Raw genomic sequence first — 25370 nt, forward strand, 5'->3', positions numbered from 1 at the left:
GAGGACATGAGAGAATGAAATAATGTAGAAAGATTTGTTTGAAATATCAGTTGGACATTTTAAATATAATGACGAAATCTCAGTATCTATCAAGAGAGATGACAAACAAAAAGCAAGGATATGAAATATCAGCGCAGTCACCAGAAGAAAATGTTGGTGTTGTACATTTCTGCAAACAATGGATGCGTTACAACGTTTCTTAAGTGTGGTGGTTCTGATTACATATTTTTAAGCTGACTTTGTCATCTGGAGGTGGAGGGGATAGTGGATGGCGTGAAACCTAGGCAAGATGGCTGCCAAGCTGCAGACCACCGTTCAAAACCAACAATCAATAAAACTGGATGGTGTTTAGTGAGACACTGAGGCATTTCCAGCAGCGACTGCACCACCAAATCTGGGATTTTTAGATCAAAATATGATATTTTTCTAAACATAACCAAGTTGTTTTTGTGCCTAAAAATAACCACATGTTAATGACAGTGTTGCTGAAATGTAAATCTTCAAAATATACATAATACAATGTATAAATTTTACACATTTGTGGTTTGCATAAATGTACAATGCCAACATTTACTCTGCGATTTGATTAGAAATATAATGCTAGTGGCTCTGTGAGTCTGTATTTAGGCCCAGCTGTGTTTCAGCTAACTGCTAACATCAGCATGTTGTCAGGCTCACAAACACATAACTAGCATTCAAGTTGCAATGTTGTTCGGCCGCGCTTTGGAATGCAGAGCTAAATGGTAAACAAACATGGCAGCACACCGGTAAGGTAAGACAACACGTTTACATGTCGTTTTCTATATGTTCTTTGACATTTATCCTAACGATATGAGGCGGTCTTTGTGGAAAAAAGTTTGTTTAGTGGACTAACTTTGCACTTGAAGTATGCCCTTTCACTTACGTTTTAACAGGTCTGACGCTACTATGTGCCCCGGCTGTATCTAGGCTAACGGCTAACATGCTAACTATTATTTTTATGTCACTAGTCACTTGAAACAAATTTAGGACGATAGGTGACAGGTTGAAATAAACTGAAATTTCCCTTTAATTCATACAGCATTTATTTCGCAGAGCTTCATTTGTCGGTGTATTTGCACACTACCGTTACTTGAAGATACTGTATCTTACCTGACGCTACTATGAGTATTTTGTTGATCACCCCAGGAAGTCATTTGTTACGTATTTCCTATGTTTAGGAAGCAGAAAAAATCCTGCAGTCGAGCTGAACACAAGCTTAAGTTTTCTGCCTCTTTGTTTATACACACAGGCATTGTCTTTGCCACTGGCCAGCAACAATAGCATGCTAACATCTGCTAATTAGCACCAAACACAAGGTACAGCTGAGGCTGATGGAAATGTCATCAGATTTGGCCACAAACCCAAGTATTGGACTTTATAAAAACTTCATCTGATGATGGAGCTGGATAAAAAGTGGTGGGATCGCAAAGAGATCACAGTTAATTGTGTTGGGGACTTGAATGTTTCTACTAAATTTTACTGCAATCCATCCAGTATTCACAGAGATATTTCAGCCTGGACCAAAGTGATGGACCAGCAGACCAACACTGCCATCTGTACAGCCACACTGCTAGCACAGCTAAAAATAAAAAAGTGAGTGAATTATTCACAGTTTGAATAATTCGACTGGTTTCCAACTGTTCCATCTGATTCTCCTACAAAAAACATGAGTTGAGAAAATGTACACCCCTATCAAATTCACATTTAATCACTCATTATCATTTCCTGTGCTCATTTACCTGGTCGAGAGTGGTCTGTGACACTGAGTAGTCCTCTATGTTGAGCTTGTCTTTGTTCGCCAGGACCATCTGAAAGATCCTAGCCAAGGAGGAGGAGGAGATCTTATACTGTAGAGTGTTGTAGTGTTTCTCTCTCTGGATGCAGCCAGGGAAGGTGCTCTCCATGAATGCTTCAGCAGGGTTCAGGTCAGGGGCACAGCCGGGCTTAGCTGCCCTGATCTTCATGGTCACCACGTAGCCATCACCAAATCTATTCACATTGATGTAGGGTGAAACAAAATCAAAGCTCGACAATTTTGTAGAATGCTAATTAGATTTTTTAATCATGGTTAACTGATTTTTTGACATATGGGATGAAGTAAAATGGCTCACTTGTATTTGAGGTGCTGAATGGTTCCTAAACACTTAAAGGATCCATTAACCATAATTGCTAAGCGGGTACACAGCGCCTCACATTCCTCCATGCTGTAAAGACAGATGGGGATATTAAAATACAAAATCTGTGCTCATAAATATAGTGAACACACAGTTAAACACCTACACCAGAGAGTTTACCTGTGTGAGGTGAGGACCACAGCTCGTCTGTCCTGTATAACACTCATGATGGAGTTCCACAGGAAGCGTCTGGAGAGCGGGTCCATACCTGTAGTGGGCTCATCCTAATGTGCATTAATTACAACAAACACATTAATATACACACAGAAACATCTCATCTATCACCTAACCATGCTCATATGACAGTGTTCCCCATGATAAATCTCTAATCCAAACCAATAACAGTCATTAGTGTTGGCCTCACCAGCAGCACCAGTGCAGGGCAGCCTATCATGGCGATGGCTGTGGAGAGTTTCCTCCTGTTTCCTCCACTGTAGGTCCCAGCACTGTAGCCTGCATACTCTGACAGGCCCAGCTTCTGGATGGCCCACTCTGCAACCTGAGCACGAGGAGGATACAGTAAGTGCCTCCTGTTACAATTCAGTCAAACAAAAGGTGTCAGGTTCATAGATTGAGATGACACTATGTGGACTTTGTAGTTTCCAAATATGCAGAGTGTTTAACTGAACTTCACTGATTCTTTGAACAACAGAATTACAGTGGGACTCGCTGACTGCTGGTATTTTTGTCTTTGTCCAAAAATGTTTGTATTTGGTAAAGGAAGGAACAAGCTTTATAAAACATTTGTATGTAGCAATGTCTTCAACTGTGCATCTATTTTGGCATTATGGAAATTATATTGCTAATATGGCAGCAAACCACTGTTCCTCTGTGGGTGCTGTAATCTGAGTTTCTCTGTGAGTGTCATGATCCTGGTTTTTGTTTATATTCTATTATCTTGTGAATTTTGTTTTACGTTTTTTTGTTTGTGTTCCTTGTTTCATGTTATTTTACTTCCTGTCTTTGTGTGTTTTCCCGCCTGTTTTCTATCACACCTGTCTTGTTAGTCCCTGTTCCAAGAGTCTTCCCTTCACACCTGTTCTGTATTAGTCTTTTTTGCGCCACCCTAGTGTTCCCCTCCACACCCTTGTTGTAAGCCAATCCCCATTTCCCTCATTTCCCTCCTTTTGCTCGTGTCTCCCTACTCTAGCTGCGTCTCATTCTTGTGATTAGTTTTCTGTGTATATATTCCTGTGTGTTTCCCTTTCTTCTTTGTCAGTTTGTCTCAGTTCATCCTTGTGTTCTTGGTGTCGTTCCCTTCGCTGTTTCCTGCCTCGTGTCTTGTTTTGTGTTTGGATTTCTTCCCTGAGTTTATCGTATTATCCCTGTTGGTTTGAAGTTTAGTTTTGGTTCCTCTCTCTTTTTGACTTTCTGTTATCTGCCTGTTTGGGATGTTTTTTATCAGCTTTATTAAAGCTTGTTTTTTGTTAAACCTTCAACCTGCCTGCTGCTCTGCATCTGGGTCCTTCCTGAACTATTATATCACAGTGGGCTGTTGTTGTAGCCTGCTCGGCTGTGCATGCATGTTAGGGCATGTGAAACCTTGTGTGTGTCCCACTGGATAGCTAATCGCCGTTGCTCTGCACTGCCCTAATATGGCGGTGTTAGCTCTGTCAGCATTGTTACCATTGTTAGCACTGTTCATTGAGAACTGTTTATAATTGTTTATTTAGCGCCGTTAGCTGCTATCTACTGGCTAAGCCACCTCCATGTAGAGAACTGTATGCAGACACCACCTCAGACCAGATTCAGAAACCATAGATACGCTCTGAATGTCACTTACAGCTCCTTTAATGCCCCATTACACCCCTCTCATTATCAAACTGGCTAATATTTCCTCAGTGCTCACAGTTAAAGGATGTGCTTAAACTAAAAATCACCTTTTTCATCCATCTTCATTTTTTCTACAACCTTCACAAGGGGTGCCTGATGGCAAATAAGTTAGGCTTGTGGACTGTGTTACTTTCAAACACGAAAATTATATAAGATACATTCATCATTTTTATCATTTCACAGTGCTGTCAGGTCCAGTTTGAAATTATTTCCTTGCAAAGTGTGCATCTCACCCTGCTGATCTCCGACTCTGGAACTCCACGGAGGCGAGCGTAGAGGTGCAGATGTTCTCTGCCTGTCAGCAGCTCATCTATGGCATCAAACTGTGGGCAGTATCCCATGTTCTGGTGGACGTCCAGGATGTTGGTCAAAATGCTGAAGATTTAGGGGTAAACAACAAGAATGCTGATTACAACTATTACTATTACTTTTATATCAAAATTCACAGTATGTAAAAACAATATGTACAGACCTGTAACCAGAGACTGAGGCATCTCCTGTGGTGACATCGATGTCTCCTGTCAACATTTTAAATGTTGTGGTCTTCCCTGCTCCGTTCACACCCAGTAGACCAAAGCACTGCAGAGGACCAGGAGGAAAAACATGATAGATTAACAATGAGGTGGTGGGAATGCTTCATCTGTGGAGTAAATTGATTTGGTTTAACCACACAAACCTCTCCAGGTGATACTGCAACACAGATTCGGTCCACTGCAGGGATGATTGTTCCTGGGTATGTCTGGCAAAAGAAGATGAGAACAACATCAGAATGAAATGGAAATATATTTTTGAGTTTTACTGTTTTATCCAAAGAAAAGTGTCTCACCTTGGACAGGTCTCGTATACGTAAAATGTCATTTGTTTTTTCACTCCTGTAGAGACGCTCTCTTTCCTCTGCCACATCTACATCTTCTTCCAAAATAGGAGGCTTTGGGCAATCTGATATCCTGCCAATGGAAAAATAAACAGCTCGTTAAATCAACTTCTAGTCAATTTATGCACCAGTAACATCACATTCAGAATGTGTTATCTGGAAATTGTATTACACACACTCTGCAATTTTCAAAGAGCAATTATTAAAGTACATCTGGTAAATTTGGTTTCCTTATTCACGCTCTACTACACTCACCAGTGATCCAGGAAGAAGCGATACTGGAACAGAATGTTAAGGGTGAAATAGACGAATCCCTCAACAGCCATGCAGAATAAATTCTTCCCAATGAAGTTCCAGTTATAGGGGTCTGGACTGTAGTCCTCTCCTGGTAAGATATATAAATAAAACACACCTTTTAGTCACCCTTTCATACTTTTAAACTTGAATATTTTTTCCCTTGGCATAAGAAAAATACAAGAGAGGCTTAGTTTATCTGGAATATATTTTTTAGTAAAAACAGTGATAGTAATTGTATTGTAATATTTCATATTTTGCCCATTCAATTTCACATTCTTCAATACTTGTGAATCTGTTTCAGATTCCTCGATCACTTTGTGTGGTCAGTGTGTTACTACTCTGCAGTTTGCCCAGGTTTGGATGGTTCATGTACAGTAAGCTGTCAGATTTCTAAAGCAGCCAGTGACCCAATACTCATTAAGAGCAACAAGCCCTCAACTCATACAACCACATATGTCCTACCTGTGTCATACTTAAACCTGCAGGAATGGGTCGTAGATGACTGTTAACAGTTGGGTTTCAGTTAAAATAAGTCAGGCTGTTTTCATGTTTGTACGTATAGCTACCAAAGTAATGCAACACATTTCGTATATGACCTACATAATCAGTCAGTAATTTGTGTACAACTCAAAAAATTCAGAAGGCTATGATCACTTGATCAATGTGTTGACGTGAGTAAAGAGGAAGTAGGTGGTGGTGCATGAGTCAAACAAACACAGGAGACCGCTACTTGGAATTGCATGAAACCAAGTAAACTTTGAGTTATTTTAAGGTACATCATCACCATGTTTCTTTTCCTAAACGTAACCTATGTAACTTTAAATTAAATACATAACGTCATTCATAAGGCGCTAATTCACTGGATATGACATGAACCGTGGTTCCATGGTTTAGGCCACTTTGTCTAATTGCCTTAAAGCCCAGCGCTGTTGCTGAGGGGATGGGTCTCCTGCCTCAAAGTCCTGTGTTTTTTGACCTGTCCACCACTACAACCTGCCTCCGTATGCAGATTTTTTTTTGCTCTTTCTATTACTTCACTTAATATAATCCATATAATTACTATGGCCAGGAGAGGTCGTCACCTGACAATAACGTAAATGTTGGTCCTAATAACCTGCCTGTACAAATGAAACACATTCTCACTCCGGCCTCGTCACATATTGACGTTTGGTCATGGGCTTTCCACATCGACAGATGACATGCACGGTACCCTGTGTGTGTTGGTTGTTGACGTTCTTGGACATCACGTTAAATAATGCCTGTTGCATGCATCGTCTGTTTTCAAACTACAGTTCCGTTTTCACAGGAAATACACAGTTTGCATACAGTCTCTTTCAAAATAAATGCACTACATTACGTTTTGCCAATACACGCACGTGGTTGGGTTTAGGCAACAAAAGCACGTGATTGGGTTTAAGATAAAAGAACAGGGTTTGGCCTTACAATCTTTCGGGGAGCGAGCACCAACTTCCTGGGTGAAAGTTAGTGGTTGTTGGATCCATCCACCCAATCTCCCACCCACCCTACTTGGATTCCTGCCGTCTTAAGTTTCATTCTTGTCTAGCTGCATTTCCCCCTGACACCACTGGGAGCCATTAAACAGTAACGGTGACTGGCTGCACATAATGCCCACGTGAAAGGACGGCTTTTTTCATCTGTGTCTGACACCAGAAGTCACTGCCCAAGTGCCAGTATTCAACGACATTAGAGTGAGACCGGGTTGACTAAAAACCTGTGTGGTTGTATTTTGAAGGACAGTCTCTTTAGAGTGTTGAGATGGTGGCTGACAGCTAAAGGCTTTTGTTGTTAGAAGTATCTGCTTGCTGGACTGTGAGGCATATGGGCATTTGTGTGTGATTACCGAAGCGAGCATAGACATCAGTCACCGCCTGGTGCATGGCCATGTCTATAAGACCTCGGCCCAGGCAGTAATGGGGAAAGATGAGCAGCACGGTCTTCAACAGCTGGTTGAACTTGTATAGAGTCTGGACAGAAATCCAAATTAGGATGATATGACAGATAAATGGAAGGTTTGGATTTACAGAAACAAGTGCTGAGGTCTTACTGTGGTGCCCTCAAAAAGGTCCAGGATGAAGGTGATGGCGCTGCTGTTGATGCCTATGAAGAGGTTGATACATGACAAAGAGACGTAGGCCGTGCTGGGGACACTGAATATGAAGGACATGGGGTACATCATGGGTGTCACAGACCAGCTAGGAGAGAAAGTGATCAGAAAGAGCATCAGTTAGGCAAAACCAATGTGACAAACTAATGTCAGACCCCAGTGATGCAACATATAGTATGCAATGATATATTCTGACTGACGTGTTAGGAGCTACCGTCGGGTGTGGAGTAAACATGACTGGTGATTACAGCAGCTCACTTTTAGGACAGATGCTGAAAAATATCTGCAGAGGGACGCATCTGAAAATCTAACCCTTGTTTTAAGTGTTAGAAGAAAGTCAAAACTAATCAACACCAGCCACACAACTGACTGTGGGATCAGAAAGAAAAAGAGAAACAGGGTAATAAGTTTTGTGCTATCCTCTGTTAAAAATCAGCCATTTGTCGTGGAATCAATTCAAGTACGAGGTTTTAAATTTCACTTTAATGGAGAGATTATTTGTTCTCGGTTTGTCAATATTTCATTAAAATACAGACCCAGTAAAGCTAAAAAACAAAATTGCTGGAGCTCACAGACATTTAATTATGCTTTTGTGTTTGGCCCTCATTTCACATCCTTTGTTATAGGAAAAAAGACTGAACAACAGTTAGTGCTTTAAAAAAGACAAAAACCTACCCATAAAGCATAAGCAGGGAAATAAGTGGTTGAAGGTTGGTCGGTGAGGTGTAGCACTTCTTGTCGAAAAAGATGAAAATTTCCACCACCATCGCTGCGCTGATGGAGTAATTCAACTGCAGAAACAGCAATAAAAACAATAAGCACTTTTGTCTACACAACAATATCATGCGCAAAGAACAGAAAGCCTTTTGACCTTGATTGTCTTTACTCTGGTTGTTCTTATAAAGGTCATAATTAAATGTCCTTGACTATTACTATTTTCCGGACATTGGTGCTCATCTTATAAGGTAATAGGGTCAGTGTACCATGTCCCAGAGGAAGTTGGCCATCCAGTAGACTAATGGACTGACACCACTGACAAACTGCAGGTGTTTGGCCTGAGTGACCCTCTCCTGGATTAAATAGAGGACGAAGCTGGCTGGAACGAAGGACATGGCAAAGATGACACAGATGGCCACCACTGCATCCACTGAGGTGGTCAGGCTGAGGAGAGGACAGAGAAGAATTATCAGAGACTCTAAGACTGCCTCTGTGAACCAGTCAAGGTACAGTTAGTTTTAATCCATGTCTGTCCAGAGTCACATGTCACGCCATGAGAGCTAACAATGATTTAAATATGGATGTTGCTGCAAAGAAGCTGCATATTCTGAAACAAGAATGCTTCACACACATCTTCAACACCGCCCATAGCAGTCGCCGGCGTTGAGGCATAAAAAAAACGGACTGATATGTTCCTACACAAGCACCACATCCTGACACTACCTCTAAAAACTCCTTACTTTTCTTTGCAACCACCTAGAAAGGTTTCAGATGTTGAACGATAATGGAATATGTGTCAGCCATTTCTCACTTACACAGTGATCTCAGAGAGCTGCTCTTTGGTGAGGTTCAGAGGATGGTTAATGGCGGTGATTCCATATTCGTCCAGGTTAGCTCCTTTGGGCAGGTTTGCACGGAGGATGGCATTGTTGGCCACGTTCATGAAAGAAACCATGGCATGCCAGCCCTTATTGTTGTACCACACCTATGGAAACACAGTGAATGATGTACTTTGAGCATTCATATCGTAGGCATCTATAAACGACAACAGTTATTTGGTTTGTGCCAAAATTACATATAGTCTATTACAATGTGTTACACAATGAGGCAAGTGGATCACAGTGATGAAGGTTTCATCTTGCTGATGAGGCTTTATTAGACTGACCTTGACATTGTTTTGAGTCTCCATGTATCTGAGGAACGTCCCTATGTCCTTCAAGGTTTGTCTGGAGTGTTTGCCCTGCAACCGAAAATCCAAGGCCATGTTACATAAGATATCACTGAAGAACAAGGTGATAAACACACAGAAACAAAAAGTGTGCACAAACATAATGTTGAGTTTTAAAGCCATACCCCAGTAACATTGAACAGCTGCGCCAGCTGTGCTGCTAGATCCTGGATGGTCTTTGGCTGCAGCTCTAGAACAGGCAGCTGTCCTCCCACTGATATACCTCCATACCTGGACACCACAGAGAAAAACCTGCTGACATCTGCAATGTGTGACTGTGATTCCAGCTATTGCAGCCCAAAACTGTACCACACCATTACAACCACTGGAGGGAGAACTGCGCCACTACACACAACACATCCATCCTTGAAATATACTTCAAAATAAATGTAAAATAGCTATATTTAGATCTAACTATAACCTGACAAAGAAGCAGTTGGACAAGTATTTGAAATTACCTTTGTTCGTTCACCCAGTATTTGCTCTTCAAACTGGAAAGAGATCAACATTTCAGTTTTTAAAAATACTTCATCACCACCAATAAGCTTCTTTGACATAAACAGTTGTGTACTTTCATATTAACAAGACTGTACTTTTTTGTTACGTATACACATCACAGTTTACATAGTAAATAATGTCATTTTTGGAGAAGTAAATGAGTTCTTCCTTTTAAACTGGTGCACAGGATCTTATACCTGGTTCTGATGAGGCTGGGGTAGGTCTTCACCAGGTAGTCAGAGATGTTCCTGCCTGTTAAGTCCATGAGAACATCCCCTGTGGACTGGATCCTCTGATGCACAAAATCAAACACAGTGTATATTGAATATGAGAATCTAATCAGCACTGATGAACCCCCAAATGTATGCCTTTACAGTCGAATGTGTGGAAGTAACACGCAAGTCAATGCACAACATATAATAGGATGTGCTGAAGGAATTTAGTAGTGTGCTTGAAAGGGTTAATTATATATACATAATATATACTGTAATCATTCCAATATTATTAAACCAACTTCTTACCTGCGGAGGTGGCAGGCCTCCCGCTCCCACAGGACACACAGGCAGCATGGTGAGCTTCTTGGAAGTGCTGCACTGACAGTCTGGAGACGGTCTGAGGGAGCTCCATTCTGGGCCTTCCAGCATATCTATGAGGACAGGGTTGACCAAGGGCATCTCCCACTCTGTGGTAATATTGTTACACGGGAAATCTCTGGCAGTGGGCGAAATCAAAACCATGCAGTCAAACAAAACAGCACAGAGGACAGTCTGGATAAAAGAAAAAGATCAAAATCCGTGAAGGTGACTCACTCCAGTGGTTCATCCACCATGCAGCGAGTCCCAAAGCCAGGCTTGTCCAACAGCACTTCACCGAAGTATCTCATCTGAGCATCCATAGGACGCTCATTACTGCAAAGGACAAAAGCACAAATTGTATCCAGAGACTATTTAAGCCAAATTTAATTTGACATCCGTTTGTCCATTATACCCACCTGAAGAAGGTGTACTGTCTCCCGTACATCCAGGGAGTGAGAGTCAGACTTGGATACTCTCCGAAAGGTGGAACGATCAGAGTGAATGTCAGCGCCAGGAAAACAAAACTGGCTGGCAGCACAATCTATTAAACACAGAGAAACAAGTGCCATTTAAAAACCAGACAAAAGATGAAAACTCTGATTCAGATCAAGGCCCTGGTGCTTCTTAGAAATTAAACTCTAACTCAAAAAGCCAAACTGAATATAACAATATAACTGAGAAAAGGACCTCTTCTTCTGATTGTTTGCAAATTTAAATGATATTCCAGTAAATGCAAAGCACACCATAAAGCAACACTTAAAACATAAAATGCAAATACTGCCTTGAATAAGGATTATAGTTTAATGAATTATAGCCAGGTTACCTGGGCAAAGAAGTCTTTGTAGGAGCGCGTTGCGTGATGCAACCTCTTGATCAGCAGAGCAAAGAACTGTTTGATGGTGAGACACAGACCTCTGACCTGGGAGGATCCCCTGCCCGCACTGCCTTCTGGAATATCACATGAGCCCTGGCCATTGGTGTGCAAATCCCCATCTGTCCCTGGAATATAGAGCTCAAGTCAAACTGCATTGTCTGACTCGCCCATGTAGTGTACATGCTCGATTTAAGCAGCCAGCCAGCCAGCCAGCTTAGCATGTTTAGCCTTCTGTGAGCGGTGATCAGAAAGCATTTACCAGCGGTGCTCTACTAGCCTCAGGGATGTAGTTCATCACCTTGACCTGTTACTGGTGTGTGCCCCTGAAAGCTCTGGACTGAAACATACATATATATAGATGAATTGCTCACATGCCACTAGCCAAACTGCCCAAGCCAAAGCTCTCTGTGTTACACTGTTGTCAGGAAAAACACCTCCTCAAATAGGTTTTCAAGAATGGATTAAATGTGGGGGCATTTCCCAAAATGTCAAACTATTCTGTTAATGTCTCAGTTGACCTTCACAAATTCTTCTTCTACAGCAAAGGAAGGTTGAATAGGTTTCATTTTACAACACATAATAGACTGTAAAGCCTCTTAAATTGCTATGTTTTTCTCACTACAGCAGTATTTGTCCAGAGCTATAAGCTGAAAGCCAAAGTCACCTTTAGGTGGTCCCATATCAACTGCCACTCTGTTGAATCCACAAAGACTAGCTCGACAGATCTGTCGCAATGATTTCTTGTCTGAGAGAGGGTCAGAGAGTGGGATACAAAGGATGTAGTTCACATGATGACGGAGAGATGGAGAAAATAGGGCTATGTGAGATACAACTACACATTCAGACATACAACACATCAACAGGACGAGGACAGAAGTGAAGGGAAAGTGCTACAAAAACTGCTTCTTTCTTTTTGTTTTTTACCTGGTATACATTTCCTGTTGGTTGCATTTCCATTAGCAGTGACCTTTAGGAAGATCTACAAAGGAAAGCTTATTTTATTTTCAGGATCCAAGATATTAACAGATGCTCTTTATTACACAGCCTCATGTAACAGAGTCTAATCACTGTAAAGGTGAATGTCAGACCGAGTCTGTATGACAGATTGTCCCAATAAAACTCGCCTTTTTTGGATCTTGCTATTAAAATTGCACAGAAAATGAAAATATATACCTCCATGACTAAGAATCTGTCTTACTCAGGGGGCAGTCACTGTCAGTTTGATCTATTGTCTCATTCTGGGACTTTAATGTAAATTTGTAAATGTTTAAAACTTTTTAAATTTTCACTTTTAGTTTCAAACACAAGCAGTCCTATGATTACGACAACTGTTATCGTTTCATTTGTTATTATTTCCATTTACCTCCTCCAGTGATGTGTCGGACACACCAAAGCTGCTGAGGCCGATGTCCACCAGCGTTTCCTCTAGCTCCCTGAAGAGGCTAGCATACGCCCTGGGCTGGAAGTTGCGGTTGGGCAGCAGGTAGGTCAGCTCCTGACCAATGGCCTCGATGAGACGAGCCTGCGGCACATGATGGTGAATCAGGGCTGTGATGCTCTCCATGTTACCTGGGGATGAGTGGGATGATTTTGGCCATATATCAGCTTCCATCACATGTTAATTACTTTGATTATATAATTTAATATCCTACTGCCTGGACCTTTACCTCTCTGCTACAGTAAACAGTAACAGTAAAAAGAAACAGCTAAGAAAACAGAATATTTGACAGGTGGCTTGTGGAGTAGAAATGTGCTGCGAAGGGTGTGCAAAATCACAGCAGGAAACAAATAATAGAGGAAAAACACATTAAATTACAGCATATAATTTATCAAAACTGCACACCCAACTGACAAATAATAAGTCTACAGTAGTACATTGCATAAAGTCAGCACAGGGTGTTTCTGGGTGTGTTGGCAACAGCTACAGTAAGTCGACCGACTACAATCCAGTGCAAAAAAGCTATTCATCACCATGACAAAGAGATTATGCTCCACTGCAGTATTCATTTAGTAGCTGAATAGACTAAAACCAGGTTTAAGGAGGCTGACAATGAACTTGGCATAGCACACTGATCTCTGAAATTACAATATAATAATAACACGGAAATGGAACTCACCATCCATCTGTCTGTCTGGACTCGCGTTCTCCTCCTGGTTCACTTTGAACTTCAAACACTTTGTGCATTTACAGGAGCAATCCTGTGTGCAGTCACAGCTGGCCTGCAGGACATGTCATCAGAAACCATAATTTACTTTTTTTATGTTCATATATATCTCCTGCATGCATTTTTGCTGCCGCTTAAGTCTCACAGGAACTCATTTCCATACAAATCACAAGGGGACTCATACAGGTGAAACCAGTCTGTGTTAGTCTGATGTTAAATATCTCGGATAAACCCACTTCTGTATGGTCATTATAGTGTTTTTTAATCAACCAGGGTTTCATGCCTAACTGCTGTCCCACTTTTCTAGCCAGACAAGAATTAAATCCTGGCAATGCTGTAAATAAAATTCACCCTCAACCAAAATTCCTGATTCAATACCACTTGGCAAGCTACCACTCTGCACCATTTAAAGCCTAAAGCACACAAACACACTCCATCTTTCATGAGTTCCCACCTTCAGTGTGTCTTGTTTCATTCGTCTCACAAGAGTGAGGTAGAAGCCAGCACCAAAACAGTTCTTGAGGAAGATGGGTGAGCCGCAGCAGTAGAGGCGGCCCTGAGAAATGATGGCCACCCTGTCACTCAGCAGGTCGGCCTCGTCCATGTGGTGGGTGGACATGATCACTGTGCGTCCTACAGCGAGGGACAGACAGATAGATATTTGATTATTCTGATTTCTCGCTTAGAGAAGATCTAATAATACTGGCAGGAAAAATCTCTCTATTCATTTTTAATGTGGAGTTTCATGTACAGTGGGTCTGAATGTGGTGTCATAACTTAAGAAAATACGATGCAATTGTGATAGTTTAAGCGGAAGCATCTGTCCTTTCAAATCTAAATCAGAGAGGCTCCATTATTGTGTACATAACAGCTTTAGTTCAGAAAGTTACCCAGTGTTATGGGTATCAGGTTTAACTAAAGAACTGTTGTCAATAGTTTTGTGCAGAACAGAGGCTGAATGCTTATTAGTGGCCTGACCAGACAAACCTGTCAGGTTTGTTCATCATCTAACCTCAACATGTCGTGTAATACAGCCTGACAAGCTACACTGCTACTGTTATAATTTTTCACCCCAGATCTCTTCTAATTATGGTATTGGCAAGGCTCAGTAGTAGTTGTCAAGGAAACCTGATAATGAAACCTAATTTATAATATGAATGCGAGTATATTTAGCACACTGTGATCTGATGAATTATAGTCACTTAATGAAATACTTGTCTGCCAAACGACACAGCTGACTACACATAGTTGGGCAGTTATTACAAATACAATATTATAGTAAAATGGTCAGTTAATGTGGCAAAAATAAAGTCAAATAAAATATAAACAATATACATTAAGTATGAACTGCTATCTGTTTTTAACAGATGGACGGTGTCCATGTCAACGCTCATAACATATTCTAAAGCGTCACACTGTTAAGTGAATGATGATTTCAGTTATTGCAATATGTAAGACAGTAAAGGCTGGTTGTTTTAAGGAAAAACTGAAACTGTTATTTGTCTTGTTATATTAGAATATACAAAAAAACTGAGGGGCAAATCTCAAAAACCTCCACAGTGCCATGACATTAGGGCTCTATGCTCTCTTCTCGCCAGCAGGGGTCAGTCTTACCTGCACGGTATTTGAGAAGCAGGTCCCAGATGGAGCGTCTGGAGTAGGGGTCCACCCCTGAAGTGGGCTCATCCAGGATCACCACCTTGGCTCCACCAACAAATGCCAAAGCAACTGATAGCTTCCTCTGCATGCCCCCTGGATTAAAATATCATAAAGTACTGACACTGTGTGTTACTGTATTGAGTGATAATATATTTGTGCACACACCAGCATACCAGGTGTGGACCATCTATTTAAAAACATGAACAATAAAAAGTATCCCTATGCAGCAGCTGCTTTTTGGATGAAGAAGCACCCAGACAAACCTGAGAGGTTCTGGGTCAGTTCATCTCTCTTGTGGGGGAGACCCAGATCCTGCAGCATGTTCTCCACCTCCTCCTCGGCCTCTGCTATTGGACGGCCTTTCAGCAGCGAGTAGAAGAGGATATGCTCTGCTACAGTCATACTGACAGAGAGCAAGAGACATAAAGGGAGCGATGATCCAGTTGCAACTAGAAAACTGCACCTGATATACACTGCAAGCATGATTTTGTTGTTATTGTTACTTGTTTGTGTATGGAGAGTTACATACTGCTGAAAAAGGATGTTGTGTTGAGGGCACATTCCCAGAGACACACGAATAGCATCCATGTCTGTGCGGATGTCCTTGCCGTAGATGGTGGCTGTCCCTGAGCTGGGAGGGAACATACCGGTCAAGATGGACCTAAGGGAAAGAAGAAGAAGAAGAAGAAAATACACTTTATTAATCCCCAAGGGGAAATTCACTCTGTTGGCATATACACACAGGCCTGAAGGACAAACACATGCACAAACAGGATCTATACATGCATTAAATGGAGAGATGTCAGAGTAAAGGGGCTGCCCATTGACAGGTGCACCGAGCAGTTGGGGGTCAAGTGCTTTGCTCAAGGGCACCTAGGCAGTGCCCAGGAGGCTAACTGGCACCTCTCCAGGTACCAGTCCATGCTCCATACTTGGTCTGTGCGGGGACTTGAGCTGGTGACCCTCCGGTTCCCAAGCCAAGTCCCTACAAACTGAGCTACTACCGCCCAAAATTGTTTTTGTTTTTTTAAGATATTTTTAAGGGTTTTTTGCCTTTAATCGATAGGATAGTATTAGCAGGAAAGGGGGAGAGAGAGAGGGGATAACATGCAGCAAAGGGCTGTGGTTTGGAATCGAGCCCCTGGCCTCCGCAGGAAGGACAAAGCCTTTGTATGTGGGGCGCCTGCTCTACGAGGTGAGCTACTGGGCGCCCCAAGAGACAGAGAGAGAAAAATAAGTTAAGTGAAACAAAGTGTCCCTTGGCTAAATATTGACACGAGAATTTTGAACTATTTTCCACATGTTCGGCCCTTGTGGTTGTTGTGTGTGAGTACCCATCTGTGTGACGTACATGGTGGTGGTCTTCCCAGCCCCATTGTGGCCCAGAAAGGCAGTAATCTGGCTCTCATAAAAGTTGATGCTAAGGCTATCCACGGCTGGTGTGGCGCTACTGCCAAACACTTTGACCAGGTTCTGGATACAAACACCTTTCACGAGGTCAGCTGGCTCTGCTTCAAAGAAAGGCTGACCTGCGTACAACAAAAACAACAACATGTTTGTTACTCATTTGTCTGGACAAGGAGTGAATACAGATTATGGAGCGTTTACGTATTTAAAGTTGAATCAATTAAAATTCTGTTTCAAAGCAACAGAATGTTATTAAAAAGTTTACCGTATTATAAAAAGTGACAGTGGTATTAACACATCATATCCTTTCTCTTTTCAGAAAGTAACAAAAGTGTAATTTAATTTCCCAAATGTCTGAAAGACATATATGAGATCAGGGGACTGGAATGCCTTACGGTGTAAAGAAAACAGTTTCCATCACTTATTAACTAAGCAGGAAACTGAGAAGCGAGCAGTGTGTGTGTTCACATATGCCAGCAAGTGCAAACATAAACACAAGGGCACTGAGTTCCCACACAATGACTCTGATTGACAGAGAGGGAAAGGGAGAGCAAATATAGAGACTATTTCAAACCTGAAATGGAGATCTTGCTCGGAGAAATATTACTCTAACATAATTGATAAGATATTTAGAAGCAGAGATGTTGATAGATAATCAAATGCAGCTGTGTGATAGTCAAATCATGATACAACTGTGTTGTATGTGTTATACCCTGTGGTTGAATATGATTTGCATCTCTTTCAGGAAGTTACAGTAAGTGTTTTGAATCTAACAAACTGCACCTCTCTGTGTAAGAAAAGCAGCTTTGTACACAGAACCAGTGAGTAACTATAATACCATCTCTGTCCTGGTTGTCCTCTGACTCAGCCTGGTTTTCCTTCTCCATCCTCTCACGCTGATCCTGGTGTTCACACGAGCCTGTCTCCTCCAGAGCCTTGGCCTTCTCCTGATCTTGGTTTTCCTCCTCCTCTTGCTTCTGCTGCTCTCCTTGCTCTTTGTTGGCCAGGTTATCAAAGCCTTTTTTATCCAACCCCAGTCTGTCATTGCCTTTGGAGAACAAAGAAAGGATTTTAAAAGCAAGTTAAAGCTGAGATCCTTCAAATTATGCCACTGGATAACAGTCTCTCCCCTAAGCATAAATCTTTCCTTACGCACAGTAAGTGAATTGGGAAAATGGTCAGTGTACCTGAAGCTGGAGCCACACTGTTGAGCCAATAACAGGGGAGAAGAGGGAAGTAAAATGGTCGACCAATTCCATACTGGCCTGTGATGAAAACAGAGAAAATATAATGTATGAGCTACAATAAATATGTAAATAAATGAAAACAACTAAGCATAGCCTCACAGCAAAGGGCTGTTTTGAACCCTGGGGTGGGGGAGCCCTTCTGTGTGGAGTTTGCATGTGCTTCCTGTGTCAGCATGGGTTCTCTCTGGGTATTCTGGCTTCCTCCCACAGTCCAAAGACATGCAGGTTAACTGGTGACTCTAAATTGGTTGTAGGTGTGAATGCAAGTGTGAATTTTTATCTGTCTCTATGTGTCAGCCCTGTGATAGTCTGGCAACATGTCCAGGGTGTACCCCGCCTCTTGCCCAGTGTCAGCTGGGATAGGCTTCAGCCCCCCATGACCCCGATGAAAATTGTATTTATTTCTCTCTAATAAACTGACCAGGGAAGACATTGTCCAGGTACCAGGCCAGCACAGCATACAGCACAGTGTCCAGGCCCATCATACAGATGGAGGTGCAAAAGGAAAACTCGTCCCCCTCAAGAGGGCTGGTCTGGATGTTGTCCCACTGCAGGCCCAGGCCTTGCTCTTCATACCGCGACAGGTACTCCGTCCCAAAGCCAAAAGCCACCTGGGACAGCAGACTCTGAGGGGGGCAATGGTAAAATCATTAAGACCATTTTTCAACCATTTACAGTCTGATTTCAATTCACTCTGTATTTTAACTAAAACTACAACCATGATGTTTATATAACATTGAATTTGTCAATGTGTGATGGGCCTCTGAATCACTTTGTTTAGTGAGCCATAGTTATAATGCTTTGGTTTTTAGGTCTGTAATACAGTAAGGAACAAAATCAGTTTCTATATGTGGCACTATACTTAGGAAGAGTGTAACTGTGATTAATTACTATGTTTTTTACTGAAACATGATCCCTTGATAGAGAGGGAGATGCCAAGATGTGACACCCACCACCAAGATCTTCATGTCCTTGGTGATACGGTCTTGCCAAGCGAAGCAGAAGATGTGCGGGAGGTAAAGAGCGAAGTAAACGATGCCACAGCAGGCTGCTGCCAGGTTAGCCTGGTTGAAGAAGACGCTGAGGAGGAAGCATTGCATGATGGTGGCCGTAGTGAAGGTGAGCAAAAAGAGAAAGAGGATGATGCTGTTGCTGTAGTTGAGTACCCTTCCTCCCTATGGGTCAGACACAGAGAGAAACATAGTTTTTAGCTGCAACTCACTGAATCTGCAAAGCCCAACATACACGCTGCAAATGGATTAATGTAAGGAGCCTAACAAAAAGCTGTCTTTATAACATGCTTTTTTAAAACTCTAACTATTTGGCAAGGGAAGTGAGAGAGATGCAGTTTTTTCCCCATACTAAATGCTGATTTAAATAGCTTGAAACTTAGAAAAGATATTTCCCTCCACTGTATGACAATGTTACATATGCAATATATTTTGTATCAGTATTGATGTGCATAACGCTTTAATTATGTGAAATATTCCAGTCTAGGACGCCATGTTTACAGTGACTTCATGTCTTTTGCATTATTATCTGAATCAAACTCATTGCTGCCATAGTCTATTTAAAACATATAGAAACCCTGTGATGTTAAACCAAATTTAGACATAGTTGCTACGTGAAATAGCGGATAGTAAATACTACATTGTTGACCTGAAATATAGACATTATCTGGGGGATCTTGATGTAAATCATTGCTTTACACATATCATCCACTAGAGGTCATAACAGCCCATCTATCTTACAGCATACAACATATCAGCTGAACCACTGGCTGATGACAGAGAGGACTCTTACAACATAGAAGAGTTAATTATTGACCTGCAGAGCCGTTGACATAATTCCCATGATGTCATGGTGTTCACAGTTCTTTCATGAATGATTTATATGTATGTTATCAGCGAGGCAACGATTATTAATTAGTCATTTCAAGGGAAAAGATCTGGTAATGATTTGCAGTAAAATGAGTAATAGCTTGATATTTCCATTTATAGAAGTTAACATGATCAGACACACACTGACTTAATTATAGAAAGACTCATTAGCTTCACTGGAAGATTAGGTGTTTCTGGCAAAAACTGGATTGTTGTATGAACTTTTATAATAAAATATAGCAACTAAATGCAATTAAAGTAGGGCTGCCACTAACAATTATTTTCATTGTCGACTAATCTGTCGATAATTTCTTCAATTAGTCAACTCATCATTTCATCAAAAAATATGTTAAAATGTTGAAAAATGTCAGTCTGTCTCGCCCAAACCCCAAAATTACATCATCTACTGTCTTGTTTCATACTCACGCCAAAGAGTTTTAGTTCACTGTCACGGGAGAGTGTGTAAAGCTGCCAATATCTGAACGTAAAAAGCTGCAGTAAGAGTATTTTGGGGTATTTTTATAGTACTTTTCCATGAAAAATCAAACCGATTAGTCGATGACTAAAATAGTCACCGATTATTTTAATAGTCGATTAGTCATCGATTAGTCGACTAATCGTGGCAGCCCTAGATTAAAGTGAACAGCCGATATTAAGGTAATATGAAATGTGATGGAATATGGTACAGGAAACCTACAAAAACTCTACAAGCTCTATTCATGTGCTGTATACTCATCAGTGTTCTAACTACTGTGACGTTAGGTCATCTGCCCAAAGACACAGTGCTTGTATGTGACAAATTAGATGGCGCAGGAATGACAACCTTTCAAGGCTGTTTGGAAAATCGTTCCTCACCATGATGATGGCTGTCAGGAGAACAGTGCTGGTTCCCATCATGAGGAAACTGTCAATAAACCAGGTGGACCAGATTACGCCGTTGGTGACCCCCATGGCCTTCATGGTCTCCTTCAGGCGGAGTTCCTTCTCCAGGACAATACTCTTGACTATCATTGACACAGAGTAGACCCAGGCCAGCACCATGAAGATGGGGAAACAGCGGTTTAATGTCAACATGAAGCTGGATAAAGAAGGAGAAGGAGAAATTAGATGGAGAGGGACACAGTTATTGAAGTGGGTGAACCAGAATAGTGTGATTCTCGCAATCTATCAGTCACTGTAAACACAACAGTTAACTTGTTAGCATAACGACTGTATCATGACAGTCAAAAGCTATACGAAAGTCAGTTTAAAGTAGTTTAAGGTAATTATCATGTTTTCCACTCACAGATCATCCACATAACAAGGGTAGGGCATCTGCTGTAGGTAAACACCCAGTGGCCACTCCTTCCCTGTCTGAGTCTTGATGATCCCGTGCTCTATGATGTCCTGAAGGTAAGCAAAGCCGCCCCAAATGTAGCGGAAGTCGTCCATAGGATCCGCTCTGGGGCCAGGGTCCCAGTACCTGAGCAATACACACATACTTTATCCCTCTGTTTGTCATTGTTATATTAAACCCATCATTTCCACTTGACTTTGACTCTGACCTGTCTTTGACCTTGTTGGTGCGCTCCACTGCATCGATATCCATACGGATCTTGAATTTAACATGAGGTGGGACGCTGGTGGTCCAAGGGTGCATATTCACAAAGACAAGGCCCGCCCAGAACTTGTTGTCCTCCAACAGGTCCAAGGCCAGATGAGTGACGGTACCCTCATCAGGCACAGCCACAAACTTATCCAGGAGCACACACTGGGTCAAGAAGAATGAAGAGAGATACAGATGTGGAAATAGCCAGGTGTTAAACCAGGGAAACCTCTGGATATAAGCAGAGCACCAGCTTAACAGCATTTTAAGTGCTGAAGTCCAGCCAGAGAGGTAAACAATCCACCAGAAAAAAAAGCACTTGAGAAACTTTAGAAAATATCTAACCTTGATAACTCTGGTTTTAAACTCTTTTTAAATATACAGTATTAAATGTAAGCTGACATAATTACATGTGAATCATGAGTTTCTCATGCAGATGTACTCAGAAAAAAAATCTGTTTTCATCAATTGGCCTGTATACCTACTAGTTTAAGCATGTGATGTACTCCTTGTTTGTTTTGCATTGTCTTCTTTTGTTGGTCTTTATTTATATTATTATGTCTCTTTACTTTATATAATCTCTGTTGATAATAACTGTTGACGTGTCTGCTCGTGTTTTCAGTTGTTCTGTTACCACCATATTACACAATTAAAATGTAAAAGAAGGAAAGAAACACACAATGCACTCAATTGTCACCTTACTGATCTAAGAATTTAGCTAATGGGTCAGTATATATTTTAAACAACCATGCTAATGGCTCCGTGAGGCTATACTTCTGCATAATGATGCTTTGAGCTAAATGCTAAAGTCAGCATGCTACCATACTGACAATGCTAACATCAAGCAGGCATACTGTTTGCCACATTCACCATCTTTGTTTTAACGTGTTAGCATGCTAACATACTGACAGTGACAGTGCTAGCATGCTAACATCAAGCAGGCACACTGTTTGCCACATCCACCGTCATAGTTTTAGCGTGTTAGCCTGCTAACAAACTGACAAAGACAGTGCTAGCATGCTAACACCAATCAGTTAGTTTAGCATATTAGCATGCTGTCCTGCTCAGTGCTCACTAAAAGCAAAGTACAGGTGAAGCTGTTGAAAATGTGACGCTAACTGTAAAGATGGACGACGTGACAGCTCACCAAAAGGGAGGACGAAACATCTCGACCGCCGCCTGGTGGCTGGCTGCAGTAACGGTCATAAACCCAGGCCCCGCCATGTTAGCAGATGGTCCAAACTAAAAACTCTATGTACACATCAAATAAATTTTTCCCAGAGGTGGTTTCTGTCATTTGAGGTAGTTTTATCACGCTGCTGTTTGTTCAAGTGTTCGTTTTTCTGATATAAAACGGGTACTTCACAACTTGACTGACAACTGTGTGAGCCAATCAGTGGGCTAGCATTCAGTGGCGCTGCTCGTGATTGGTCAGACAGGTGTATGGGCGGGAATTTTGATACACAGTGGAAGCGCCCGCCTCCTGGATAATTTACCTTCACTTCTGTACAGTGGAATAAATTAACTAAAACTATTAGGTTATTTAAACAATTCAGTTTTATTATTTAGCAGATCCTAATTGTGGTTTTTTTTCCTTTTCTTTATTTATTTTCTTCTTTCTTTTTTTTTTTTTTTTTGCAATGTTGACTTCCTTTATTTCCTCTATGACATCACTCTGGTATTGTTCTCTGATTATATTCATTTGTTTTTCATTTTTTCATCTATTTTGTACAATATTGATATTGAAATGTTTGTAATGATTTGATAAATCTTGAGTTGTACTGTTATATTGCTCTTAATGAAGTTTGTAAAAACAAAAAACAAAAAAAAAGGTAATTGAGGACGCGTCATCCATCTTTATACACAGTTTATGTAATGTCATTAGTGATGATTACACCAGCTGAAAAGTCAGGTGATCATCAAAGTGATTAAAACTCATCCAACAGTTCCCAAAACATTTCAGCTAAAAATGCCAACTCATGGTGGCTCTAGAGAAGCCACAGGATCACAGAATTCAATAGGATAAATATGAATGTCTGAAAAAAATTGTGTGTGCAGCCATTAAAGGTCTACTGTGTAGGATTTAGAGGGATATATTGGCAGAACTACATTTTCATTTGTGTATAACAACCTGCTGGTGGTGCAACAAAAATGTCAGGGGATCACTAAAGCCATCCTAGAATTATCCTCAGGGGACCATGAATGTTTGTACAAAATTAAATGGCGATCTATTCCATAGTTACCTGGATATTTCAGTCTGGACAAAAGTGATGGTCTGACTGACAGATAGACCGCCATGCTGGCGGAAAAGGTGAAAATCCCAGAGTTGCAAGGGTTGGCTAAAGTCACTATCATCCACACTTTACTACGCCCTCATTTGCAGAGAAACTTCAGGAATGGTTGTCTCTTCCCTGCAAAGCATATCTGATATAGCCATTCACTGAGGGCTAATGCAAATAGGAAGGGCTGTGATCCAGAAGAAAACATTCCAACACAACACAACAACAACTGAGATCACATGCACAGATATCCCAAAAACACTCAGCTTGCCATGCAAACACAGGCATGCATCCAAAACACACACACATATATGCATTTACAGACACAATGTAGGCTTACACTAAACACACCCAACAAATTATTCAAATCTCAAAGACCGTCCCTTCATTTACCCAGGCATTCACCCACCAACACTGCAGCCCCTCTGTGTGGTGTGATATGCATGCATACCACCAACGTGCAGCCAACCAGCCATCAAGCCCACTGTCATTGTTGCTGCTTTATAAAAGATGGTGGATGGAGTGACAGCTGTATCTAATCGGCCTCAATCGTTCCCACTCTCTCTGTCACACTCAAGTGCTGTAAGCTTCAACTTGGACAAAAACAAAGAGCACCAACCATCCACCCAGCCATGCCCCAAGGTGCCCCCTGTGTCACCCCCCAGTGTGATAGGCCTCTCATCCCGATTAGCCTCCGCATGGAAAGGGGTGATTTTAACTTTGTTTCAAATGCATTGCTCCTCTAAATGTGGAGGGCCCTCACAAGAGAAGGTTTGTAATGTTTTTCTGTTTTTTTTTTTCCACCCTCCACTCCATCAGCAGTAAACAAAAGAGACTCGACAGCTCTGGCTCTCGCCCACCTGGGTAGATTTCCATGTCTCTGGACGGCCGGACAAATTGCAGAGCCTAGAGACAGCTAAATGCTCACACCACGTCAAGAGTGGTATTGAGCACATAGTAGTATAGCCAAGCAGTGACAGGGCCTAAACTTAATTGGATTATTTCATCAATAGGCCTTTCCTAGAATTTAACATCTCAGGTGGAGCAAAATGTGGAAAACAGTCCACATCTTGCTGTCAGAGCCCAGTGGGAGAAGTAAGCAAAAACAATCCTGACACCTTATTTTCATCTTGAAATGTGGAGCCCCCTTTGACCAGTCAGTATAATTCCACACGCTGACTGACACACATTCCTCAAAATCCAGGTGGTGGCATTTTAGAGAAAGGTAATGTCTACACTACAACATAAACGAAATGCTAAAGCGACAGGTGTCCTTTAGTGATGTCAACTCACATCCCCATATTGGTTGAGCATCCGAATGACCCGGTCAGTGAGATTGAAGATGTCTCGCCAGTCGAAATCAGGCACGTCGGCTGGACGGTCCTCCGGTGGGCCGTTGTGCAGGAAGTTGAGGATGTGTTTGGAGGAGAATGGCGCCTCCTCTAGACTCCTGTCAATGAAATCCATCACTGTTGGATTCCGGATGGTGTCCTAAAACAAAAGGAAGGAGGGGAACAGGCTTTATTTACCCTGGGTGTTTTTCCATTATGAGCAAGAACATTTTTCTTGAAGGAAGATGTTGCTGAGTCACCAGCAGGAACACAATAAACATTTCATAACAACAAAACCAAGAGGAAAAGAGAAAGAGAAAGCAATGTATAGGCGCCAAAAATCAAACATCAAAATACACACTTGTAACTGCTATCTATCATTCTAGTCTGTTTTGGTGTGAGTTGCAGAGCGTTGGGGATATCAGCCGTAGAGATGTCTGCCTTCTCTTGTATATGATGCAACTAGATGTGCTCAAAGTGTCAAAAAATACATTTTAACAACTCAACAGCAATGTCTCTTTCTACAAATCATGACCAGGTAACTCTGAGCAGTCTCATGTAGGAACTATTTTCTTTCTACTAAAATACACCTGCCAGAAGG

General features: G+C 41.5%; 1 protein-coding gene across 1 annotated transcript in view; it reads right to left on the minus strand.

Moving 5' to 3' along the window:
• The window catches only part of abca4a (ATP-binding cassette, sub-family A (ABC1), member 4a), a 51502-nt gene that overhangs the window by 1219 nt on the left and 24913 nt on the right, over positions 1 to 25370 (minus strand). The window contains exons 12-50 of the mRNA XM_049566120.1: positions 24732 to 24929; positions 21119 to 21324; positions 20860 to 21036; positions 20430 to 20652; positions 18648 to 18869; positions 18116 to 18320; positions 17635 to 17712; positions 17286 to 17495; positions 16392 to 16569; positions 15570 to 15701; positions 15304 to 15443; positions 14996 to 15133; positions 13836 to 14014; positions 13334 to 13436; positions 12580 to 12785; positions 12141 to 12195; positions 11881 to 11961; positions 11166 to 11341; positions 10759 to 10883; positions 10577 to 10675; positions 10289 to 10478; positions 9965 to 10059; positions 9728 to 9760; positions 9395 to 9500; positions 9207 to 9281; positions 8857 to 9026; positions 8308 to 8485; positions 8000 to 8115; positions 7265 to 7412; positions 7061 to 7184; positions 5158 to 5287; positions 4855 to 4975; positions 4705 to 4767; positions 4501 to 4607; positions 4262 to 4403; positions 2560 to 2694; positions 2316 to 2419; positions 2133 to 2225; positions 1761 to 2010 (exon numbers count right to left, since the gene is read on the minus strand). Of these exons, the coding sequence (XP_049422077.1) occupies positions 1761 to 2010; positions 2133 to 2225; positions 2316 to 2419; positions 2560 to 2694; positions 4262 to 4403; positions 4501 to 4607; positions 4705 to 4767; positions 4855 to 4975; positions 5158 to 5287; positions 7061 to 7184; positions 7265 to 7412; positions 8000 to 8115; positions 8308 to 8485; positions 8857 to 9026; positions 9207 to 9281; positions 9395 to 9500; positions 9728 to 9760; positions 9965 to 10059; positions 10289 to 10478; positions 10577 to 10675; positions 10759 to 10883; positions 11166 to 11341; positions 11881 to 11961; positions 12141 to 12195; positions 12580 to 12785; positions 13334 to 13436; positions 13836 to 14014; positions 14996 to 15133; positions 15304 to 15443; positions 15570 to 15701; positions 16392 to 16569; positions 17286 to 17495; positions 17635 to 17712; positions 18116 to 18320; positions 18648 to 18869; positions 20430 to 20652; positions 20860 to 21036; positions 21119 to 21324; positions 24732 to 24929 (5511 nt within the window). The remainder of the gene's footprint in view (positions 1 to 1760; positions 2011 to 2132; positions 2226 to 2315; positions 2420 to 2559; positions 2695 to 4261; positions 4404 to 4500; positions 4608 to 4704; positions 4768 to 4854; positions 4976 to 5157; positions 5288 to 7060; positions 7185 to 7264; positions 7413 to 7999; positions 8116 to 8307; positions 8486 to 8856; positions 9027 to 9206; positions 9282 to 9394; positions 9501 to 9727; positions 9761 to 9964; positions 10060 to 10288; positions 10479 to 10576; positions 10676 to 10758; positions 10884 to 11165; positions 11342 to 11880; positions 11962 to 12140; positions 12196 to 12579; positions 12786 to 13333; positions 13437 to 13835; positions 14015 to 14995; positions 15134 to 15303; positions 15444 to 15569; positions 15702 to 16391; positions 16570 to 17285; positions 17496 to 17634; positions 17713 to 18115; positions 18321 to 18647; positions 18870 to 20429; positions 20653 to 20859; positions 21037 to 21118; positions 21325 to 24731; positions 24930 to 25370) is intronic.

The sequence above is a fragment of the Epinephelus fuscoguttatus genome, linkage group LG21, assembly GCF_011397635.1.
Source record: "Epinephelus fuscoguttatus linkage group LG21, E.fuscoguttatus.final_Chr_v1".
In the NCBI taxonomy this organism is placed as follows: domain Eukaryota; kingdom Metazoa; phylum Chordata; class Actinopteri; order Perciformes; family Serranidae; genus Epinephelus; species Epinephelus fuscoguttatus.